This window comes from Otolemur garnettii, unplaced genomic scaffold (assembly GCF_000181295.1).
Source record: "Otolemur garnettii isolate 467f Iridium unplaced genomic scaffold, OtoGar3 scaffold00256, whole genome shotgun sequence".
NCBI lineage: Eukaryota > Metazoa > Chordata > Mammalia > Primates > Galagidae > Otolemur > Otolemur garnettii.
This window is the reverse complement of record NW_003852651.1, coordinates 441,516-452,043: the sequence shown is the minus strand read 5'-3', so window position 1 is coordinate 452,043 and position 10,528 is coordinate 441,516. Positions and strand designations below refer to the sequence as shown.

At 37.5% G+C, this 10,528-nt stretch overlaps 1 protein-coding gene across 2 annotated transcripts in view; it reads left to right on the top strand.

The window, feature by feature from the left end:
* FAM120C (family with sequence similarity 120C) overlaps positions 1-10,528 on the top strand; it is a 138,836-nt gene that overhangs the window by 47,405 nt on the left and 80,903 nt on the right. For both annotated transcript variants that reach the window (XM_003802720.3, XM_023508548.1), the window contains exons 5-9: positions 6,954-7,053; positions 7,601-7,671; positions 8,095-8,372; positions 9,243-9,516; positions 10,147-10,318. In XM_003802720.3, the coding sequence (XP_003802768.1) occupies positions 6,954-7,053; positions 7,601-7,671; positions 8,095-8,372; positions 9,243-9,516; positions 10,147-10,318 (895 nt within the window). The remainder of the gene's footprint in view (positions 1-6,953; positions 7,054-7,600; positions 7,672-8,094; positions 8,373-9,242; positions 9,517-10,146; positions 10,319-10,528) is intronic.

Genomic DNA, 10,528 nt, shown 5'->3' with positions numbered 1-10,528 from the left:
CCATTTTTTGGTTGCAGCCATCATTGTTGTTTGGCGGGCCCGGGCTGGGGATTCAAACCCACCACCTTAGGTGTATGTGGCTGGCGCCTTAACCACTTGAGCCACAGGTGCCAAGCCCCTTTAACATTCTTAAATAAAACAATGTTCAGTTCAGTATTCTACTAAATTAAGTTTCATATTTGATAGAGGTATCAACCATTTTACTGACATGAAATGTTGATGAAATTTGCTACAACAAGACTGGCTCTACAAGAAGTACTCAGAACCATTCTCCATACTGACCAGCACAGTAATTCTCCAGCAAAGTAAATACATCCAGAACAAAGTATATCTTCCACAGTGGTACAAGTGATAAAGCTAAGCAACTGACCTCCACAATACAAGATGAACAAAACTTCACCATACCTATCAATCCTCTCAATAAATGTGAATTGCTTGAATTCTCCACAAAAGAGGCACAGGATGACTGACTGGATAAAAAAACCACCATCCTTATATAGCCTGTCTTCAAGAAACACACCTAACCTCTAAGGATAAAACAAGACTCAGGGTGAATGGATGGAAAACAATAATCCAGGCAAATGGGAATCATTAAAAAGGCAGAGTTTGCAATCTTATTTGCAGATACAATTGGATTTAAACCAAGAAAAATAAGGAAAAACAATGATAGATTCTGTATACTGGTCCAGGGAACTATACAACATAAGGAGATTTCAATCCTAAACATTATGCACCCAACCTAAATACTCCTAGATATGTAAAATGAACCCTAAATGATCTGAACGATATGATATCCTCCAACTCCTTAATAGCTGGAGATTTCAACACCTCTCTGCCAGAACTGGACAGATTCTCCAAGCACACAATAAACAAATAAGGAATGGACTTAAACATGATCCTAGAAAAAATAGGCTTAACAGACATTTACAGAAAATTTCATCCTAATAAAATTGATCATATATTCTCATCAGCCTACAGATCATTCTCCTAAATTCATATATTAGGGGACAAATCAAACCTCAACAAATTCAAAAGAACAGAAATTATACCTTGTGTTTTCTCAGACCATCAAGGAATAAAAGTAGAGTTCAATTCCAACAGAAATCTTCATATTACATAAAGTCATAGAAACTAAACAATCTTATGCTTAAATGACAGCTGGGTTAAGAACAAGAGTAAGAAAGAAATCATTAGATTTCTTGAACAAAAGGACAATGAAGCTACAAGCTATCAAAACCTGTGGGATACTGCAAAGGCAGTCTAAGAGAGAATTTTTTTTTTTTTTTTTTTTTTTTTTTGTGAGACAGAGCCTCGAGCTGTCACCCTGGGTAGAGTGCCATGGCATCACAGCTCACAGCAACCTCCAGCTCTTGGGCTTAAGGAGAGTCTCTTGCCTCAGCTTCCGAAGTAGCTGGGACTATAGGTACCTGCCACAATGCCCAGCTATTTTTTGGTTGTAGTTGTCAGTGTTGTTTAGCAGGCCTGGGCTGGATTCAAACCCACCAGCTCTGGTGTATGTGATTGGCACCTTAGCCTCTTGAGCTACAGGCACCAAGCCTAAGAGAGAAATTTATAGCATTATAGTCTTTATCCAAAAACCAAAAAGAGTGCAAGTCAGTAACCTAATGGTCCATCTCAAGCAACTGGAGGAGGAAGAATATTCCAACCTTAAACCTAGCAGAAGAAAAGAAACAAACCAAAATCAGAGCAGAATTAAATGAAATCAAGAACACAAGATGCATTTGGAAGATTAGCATAACAAAAAGTTGCTTCTTTGAAAAGATTAATAAAATTGATAAACTTTGGCCAGACTAACCAAAAATAATAAAGTAAGATTTCTAGTAACCTCAATCAGAAATGAGAAAGGAGAAATAACAATAGATACCACAAGAATACAAAAGATCCTCAATGATTACTTTAAAAAGCTCTGTGCTCAAAAATTTAAACATGTAGAGGAAATGGACCAATACCTGGAATCACACTGCCTTCCTAAACACAATCAGAAAGCATTAGAAATTTTGAAGAGACCTATATTAAGAACTGGAATTGCATCAACAATACAAAATATTTCACACACAAAAAAAGCCCTGGGCCAGATGGTTCCACACCAAAATTCTACCAAACCTTCAAAGACGACCTAGTATTGATATTGTATAACCTATTCCAAAACATTGAGAAAGAAGCAATTCTCCCTCCCCCCATTCTATGAAGTAAATAGCAACCTGATTGCAAAACCAGGAGAGGACCCAACAAAAAGGAAAACTATAGACGAATATCATTAATGAACATGGATGCACAAATATTCAATAAGATCCTAGAATATAGGAGTATACATTAAAAAAATTATATATCATAGTCAGGTTGATTTGATCCCAAGGATGCAAATTTGATTCAACATACATAAATCCATAAATGTAATTCACCACATGAATAAAAACAAGAACAAGGACCATATCATCCTCTCAATCGATGTAGAAAAGACTTTTAATAATATCCAGCATCCTTTCTTGATAAGAAAACATAAGAAAATAGGCTTAGGTGGAATATTTCTTAAACTGATAGAGGTCATCTATAACAAACCATATCATACCGAATGAAGTTAAACTGAATGTCACAAACCAACATGGGAAGGAGAGCAAACCAGAGTGGAATTGGTGGGCAATGAGGAAAATACAGCACAAGAGAAGACATGGAAACAAAGGATGGGACAAGGAGGACTAACTGAGCTGATGGCTATAGCCAGCCCCAAAGTACAAAATCAGCTCTATGTTATAGTATCTGTACAGGGTTGTCCAGAGGGAAGTAGCATAGACAACATGGGGAAATAGCATAAACAAAAGACATAATTTTGGTCATACAATACAATTGGAAAATATAAATGACTTTAATAAAGACAAATCATCATATTAATGGTTTCTACTCAACTTCATTAACATATTACAAGAAGTAAGAAGGGCAAGATCACAAGGATCTCAGCATAGTTGACAAAACAAAGGAACAGCTATGTGACTTGGAGGTTACTACATTGTTAGAATATGACAAGGAGGAAAAAAGGAGGGATCTCAAGGATCTCTGCATAGTTAACTAGACAAAGGAAGAGCTACGTGACTTCTGGCAGAGGGAGCATGAAGAAAGGAATATGGCTGTTTCAGAATGGAGGAGAAGCAGTTGGGGGTTCATTCTGTGAATGTTCTCCAGGCTGTGAGGAATCTTCCGTCTCACACAGCCCACTCTCCACAACGGAAAGCATTTTCACTTAGAACTGCAACAAGGATGTTCACTATCACCACTGTTATTCAACATACTGCTGGAAGTTCTAGCCAATGCAATCAGGTGAGAGAAGCAGATCAAATGTATTTAAATGCGGACAGAGGGGGTCAAACTCTCACTTTATGCAGATAATATGATCTTATACCTGGAAGACCCCAGGGAGTCAACTACAAGGCTCTTAGAATTAATCAAGGCATACATAAATGTCTCAGGATACAACCAAACAAAAGCATGTCCTTGGGACAATCAGTGTCCACAAATAAGTAGCCTTCATATATGTCAACAAAAGTGAAACTGAGCATCAAATAAAAGGCACAAAACACTTTACAGGTTTTACAGTAGTGTCAAAGAAAATGAAATACCTGGGAATATAGCTAACATTAAAGGATGTGAAGGATCTCTACAGAGAGAACTATGTAACCTAATAAAAATTCTGAAAGAGAGCATGGGGAAAACTCTTTATGAAACTGGCCTGGGAGGAGTGGCACCCATAGCTCAGTGGGTAGGGTGGCAGCCACATACACCAAGGCTGTCGGGTTTGAAACTAGCCTGGGCCAGCTAAAACAACAATGACAACTTCAACAACAACAAAAATAGCCAGGTAGTGTGTCAGGCACGTGTAGTCCCAGCTACTTGGGAGGCTGAGGCGAGAGAATCGCTTAAGCCTAGGAGTTTGAGGTTGCTGTAAGCTGTGATGCCACAGTACTCTACCAAGGGCAACAAAGTGAGACTCTTGTCCCCCCCCCAAAAAAAATGGAAGGAAGGAACAAAGGAAAAGAAAAAGGAAGGTAGGAACGGGGGGAGGAAGAAGAAAGAAAAGAAAGAAAACAAAAATAAATTGGCCTGGAAAAGGACTTTATGAAGAAGACCCCCTTGGCAATTTTAGCAACACCAAAAATAAATAAAAGAGACATGATCAAGCAAAAAAGCTTCTGCACAGCTAAGGGTATAACAACTAAAGCAAACAGACAGACTTCAGAATGGGAGGTTTTTCATGCTATGAATCTGACAAAGGGCTGATAGCTAGAATCTACAGAGAATGCAAACTAATCAACAAGAAAAGAGCAAATAACCCCATTTTTAAATGTGCAAGAAAATCAGAAACTTCTCTGAAGATGACAGACACATGGCCAACAAACACATGAAAAAATGCTCATTGTCCCTAATCATCAGGGAAATGCAAATCAAAACCACTCTGAGATACAGGCTAACCCCAGTGAGAATAGCCACATTACAAAATCTGAAGCTGCAGATGCTGGTATGAATATAGAAATAAAGAAACACTTTTGCACTTCTGGTGGGATTACAAACTAATACAACCTTTATGGAAAGGAGTATGGAGAATTCTCAAAGAACTATATCTTGACCTTCCATTTGATCCTGCAATCACATACTTGGCCTACCCAGAAGAAAAAGAAGCATTTTAACACAATTTGCATGAGAATGTTTATTGCAGCTTAATTCACAATCACTAAGACATGGAAGCATCTGAAGTGCTCATCAACTTGTGAATGTATTAAGAAACTGTGGTATATGTATACCACAGAATACTATTCAGCCATAAGAAATATGGACATGGTCAGGGCTCAGTGGGTCATGCTTGTAATCTCAGCACTTGGGAGGCCAAGGTGGATGGATTGCCTGAGCTCACAGGTTCAGACCAGCCTGAGCCAGAGCAAGACTCTGTCTCTAAAAATATCTGAACATTGTGGTGGGCACATGTAGTCCCAGCTACTTGGGAGGCTGAGGCAAGAGAATTGATTAAGCCCAAGAGTTTGAGGTTGCTGTGAGGTATGATGCCATGGAACTCTACCAAGGGTGAAAAAGTGAGACTCTGTCTCAAAAAAAAAAAAAAAAAAAAAAGATGGAGACTTTATGTCTTTTCTATTTTTCTGGATGGAGTTGAAACATGTTCTTCTTAGTTAAGTATCACAATGTACTCAATACTTACATGTAATGAATATATAGATACTACACACCCACTTGAGAGAAGAACACAACTATATTCTAGTGAGGGGGAAGAAGGAAGGTGATTGGCAAGTTATCACCCAATGTGCAGTGTTAGGGTATACAACACATCCCCTGGGTGAAGGGTTCAACTATAATTTGAATGTTACCTTGAAAGTATAGACAATGTAGCCGAAATATCTGTACCCTCATATCAATGTGAAATAAAAAAAGAAATAATTCATAAAGTGTAATCTAAAATAAAAGTTTAGTTAGTGTGGAGGTTTGAGGCTTGTATTAGTTTCCTAGGGATTTTATAACAAAGTACCACAAACTAGATGGCTTGCAAAAAAAATAACATCAGAAGAGGCTTGAGGAGTGAAAAAGCCCCTTTTGAGTCAGCCCTTTTCCCCATAGAGATAAATTTTAATTTTTACTTCTATTGCCATAGATTAGTTCTGCCTCTACATTGACTTTATATGTAATCTTCCATGTCGCTCTTCTTCACTCAGTATAGTATCTTTGAGATTTATATATATCATTGTGTGTAGCAGTACTTTGTTCTTTTGTATTACCACATAGTAATCCATTACATGAATATACTTCAATTTATGCATTCTTCTGTTGATATACATTTGAGTTATTTCCAGTTGATGGCTATTATAAATAAAGCTGTTAGCATTCTTGTACATGTCTTTTGGTGGATAAATGCACTCATTTAGTTTAGGTAAATACTTAGGAGTAGAATTGTTGTACTATATAGTAGTGTATGTTTAATTACATAAGAAACTTCCAAACTATTTTCCAGACTGTACTCTCACTAGCAATAAACTAGGGTTCTATTAATTGTTACTCCATATCTTGCAAGTGTGTGATATTGGAAGTCTTATTTTAGCCATTCTGGAGGGTACTGAGTGGTGTGACATTGCGGTTTTATACATGTTTAAGTGCTTTTGGTTTTAACATTCATACCTTTTGAACCAATAATTTCATTTTTTTGATATTTTCCTAAGAGCATAATCTGAAGTCCAGAAAAAAATTATATAGATAATGTATGCACTTTTCTGTATCACTTATAATAACCAAATATGGGAACTAACATAATAGGGTTTAGGGAAATTATTACATAATTTATGATATATTCATAATGATAAAATATACAGCCATTCAAAATTATTTAGATAGATCAGATTAGTATAATAAAAGAAGGATACAAAATTGTATATAGAGTATGGTATCCACTATAGAGAAATGTTTATTAAAATAAACTAGCTATACTTCAGCAACAAAGAATATTTAAAATAGTATTGTAAAGGAATACTCAAAAATATCTTTTTTTAAAAAATTTCAGATTAATGTGAGGGTACAAACAATTAGCTTCCAGTGTTTTGAATTTGTTAGATAGAGTACCTGTTATAGTCCAAATATCTTTGGATGATGGTATTATTTTTTTTTAAATCTATGTTTTTGTTTATCTCTATGTATTTTTTCTAATGATTATGTGATCATATTAGAATTGCACAAAATGTAAGTAAACTTTATTTTTTTAATCTGTATTTTTTGTTTTATAATGCTTTCTCCCTACCTAATCCTTTTTGTGAAATGAAAATTTGCTCTCTTGGGTTTCTTTAAATATTTGATTTCTGATACTATTCTCATTCCCAAATTATAAGTTATATGAAAAAGATATTCTCATGTTGTTTCTTCTTCTGAAAATCTGATGTTCCAATATCCAGTCCAGGACAGAAGATAAAATAGAACGATTCAAGAAAGCAGTTGAGTACTATTCAGTCACAACCAAACTCTCTTCGCTGCCAGTGGGTTCCTCCCTTTTAGGTAAGGCTTCCATCTGACTTCAAGCTGCTCTGTTCATATGGGAATATGAGTTGATCCCTCAGGAACTCGAGGGCCAGAGTAGAATCCCTTGCTTGTATTGTGCTCTCCTAGAAGGAATTCCTGTTTGATAGGTATTTTCATTTTAATTTTTATATCATATGAGAGGTGACATAAAAAAAGTCCCTACGTTCTCAAATTTATGGATGAGATACAACTTTCCTTAACCTGGACTTCTTCTGGTGCTAACTTCTGTTCTTGCTTGATGCATGTAGAATAGCTATGTCTTTGGGGTCAGGCCTGAGTGTGAATTCTACCTCTGCTGCTTATCAATTTTGTGACATCAGCAAGTTACATTTATATCTACTTTATAGCATTGTTATCAGATAAAATAATTTATATAAGGTTGCTGGCATGGTGTATTAGTAGCTATTTAATAAATTGTAACTTATTTATTAATAACAATTTTTAGGTGATATGTGATGAGGAGAATGTAACATGGTAGTTTTATTAGGACTGACTGAAGTATAGACCTTTCTCTTGGCTTCAGGTTTTCGAAATAATAGGCATCCTCACCTTCCACGAAATCAAATTGGCACCATTTCTGCTGGAAAGCCAATGGTAAGCATCCTGTAAGAGTCCTGAGACTGTTAGCATTAGTCTTGGGTTGCTTCCTGATTTTTATGACCTAGTTAAGGAGTTAGGGTGATTCAGTGTTATCAAACTGTCAAGGCTGTACACACCTACATCACATTTTCAGTTTGAGGCTGGGAGACTATGTAAAGAAAGGCATCCAAATTGAAACCACCAGAACATTGTGAAGGTAGATTAGGTCTTAGGAGACCTTGACTGCTACATTGTTCTGCCGGTGGAAGATTTTGTTTACACATCACTGTTAGAATTATTTCTCATTATTCTCAGTAGGTACTTTGTATCTTAATAATCCATGCAACTGGCATCATCCACTGTGTCACAATTTTGGGGGGAAACATCTTGGGGCCTACTAAAATGTTAAATAGCTTTTCTGTCTGTTTTGTCCTTTAGCTTGCTCACCAAGTACCCCAGAAAATGAAATATCCACCACCATTCCCAATGGGACCCAACTCATCTCTTCTCTTCTCCCCCCATGCTTTGGGGGCATCCCATGCTTTTTCTGAGGACCCCATGCTTCAGGGCAGCCCCTTTGCCAGCTGGACTGTCTCTTATGACTCCTCTGCATCCCAGTTTCCCAATTACCTGACTTCTAAAGTCTCACCTCCTTCGGGACCAGACTCCTTCCACTCCTCTTCCTCTGATGATGAACCAAATGGAGCTAGCTCTGAGTAAGTATCTCTACAGATACCCAATGGAACAAACTTCTGAAGCATCTGTATGTATCCTTTTGCTAGTAACCTGTGTAGGGGGTATGGGGAATAGTATATTCCTGGCTTTCCTTGGTAGCTCTTTGCTTTCAGGAAAGCAAAATAGGAAAACTTTCTAAGTGCTTACCCACTTCATTCAGCCTTGTATAGGTGGTAATTTTGGGACACAGGTTACTGAGGTAAAAGGCAGTATATAACAGCTGGGTAGGGAAGCCCCAGTATGGATATGCTGTATATCGTGGCTATCATTTCTTGGTTTGTGAGGAGAGTAGGCTGAATATAAAAAAGAAAAAAAAGGAAGAAAATATTTTATAGAGTAGAAATATTGGAACAGTTGAGCAGGCAGTTATATTGCTTGGAAACTAAGACAGAGTTACAAGGATTAAAAATAGTAGGCTTTTGTACTAGCTCATTTGGTCACAGATTATTCCTCTAAGCAGATTATTCCTTTGAAACAGAGCTGCTTTGAGGTTGTAATTATAAATATTTTCTTATTGCTTCTGTCTTTTGGCTAAGATCTAATATAGTAAATATTTTCTTAATTCATAAGCAGACTCTAAACATGGCCTCTTGCAAGGTATAAAGGATCCAGGGTGATTATGATGACTTTTTTTCTAGTCAAGTACAGTAGTGATGAGAGATTCTCATGTCTTTTGATAGCTTTGGTTTGTGTCAGGTGAAAGAAGATAGGAGGGCAGTGATAGTCACTGAAAGGAAAGGTATGAGGTCCAGTTCTAACCTAATGTCCTGATCTTCAAAGGGTTTGTGAGATCCCTTGGGCCCAGAATGGACATCTTAAGTTGGAATATGCTGTCTTTCCAAATTTTTTAGTCATATCACAGAAGCACTTCAGCAGCAGCCTGAATGGGAAGAGCCCAATGGTGACAGAGGTTCTTGGATACAGCCTGTTGATGCTGGATTTTCAGAAGCCAGCCTAGGTGACAGTGAAACCCACATTCCATCTCTGCTATCTATGTCTACAAGAAACCACATGGACATCACCATTCCACCTTTACCTCCAGTTGCTCCAGAAGTCTTGCGAGTTGCTGAACATAGGCACCGGAGGGGTCTTATGTACCCATATATTTATCACATCCTCACTAAGGTGAGGCAGCACATCAGCACCTACCTTCCTGCTCTTAAGACAATGTTCACATTTCATACTTCCTAGGACTGTAAGTTACCAGAAAAAAATTTGACCATTAGTTTCTGAGGGGAAATTAAAGGAGACCAAATATGCTGGGGCCCCTTGCTATATTAAGGTTATCAAGTTAGGTGAGACCAACAGGAGATGAGACTGTATAGTAAATCAAGTGCCTAGAAAAGAAGTGTAATTGTGAAATTTTGAAGTACATAATTTGCCAAATTGGTGGACTCTCGTTCTAGGGATGGAAAACAGTTTCAGAAGAGGCTTTATGCCGTTGTTCCTTATCTCTCCTCAACTTCTGCAGAGCTGTTTCTCTCCTGCAGTCTTAATATACAAATCCATCCCCTAGCAAAATATCCAAGATAGACTTTTCCCATTAATAATGGTTGAGAATTTAAAAATGGAAAATAGCTTATAAATTCATTGTGATAAGCTAGGCTTGTTAATATCTTTTGAGCCTGATATTATGTCTAAATAGAAATAGAAAATTTAGTGACTAGGCTGCAAAGGCTACTGGTTCCTCTAGGTTCAATTACAAACTTTGAGATAACTCATTTTCCCCTTTCCCCTGGACTATTCTTTTGTTAGGGTGAAATTAAGATCCCTGTATGTATTGAGGATGAATGTAACATGGAGCTGCCTCCAGCTGCTCTCTTGTTCCGGTCAGCTCGTCAATATATATATGGAGTCCTTTTCAGTCTGGCAGAAGCACAGCGGAAAATGGAACGCCTGGCTATACGCCAGCGGCTACCTATAGAAGGTAAGTGTAGTTCTAGATTTGATAGTTTTGTCAGCACTAGACCCAGAGCAAAAATGTCTGTGTAAGCACATTATACTTTTTAGCTATGGAACAGTCTTTTAAAAAAGGCATCATGGGCAGCGCCTGTGGCTCAAAGGAGTAGGGTGCTGACCCCATATGCCAGAGGTGGCAGGTTCAAACCCAGCCCCAGCCAAAAACTGCAAAAAAAAA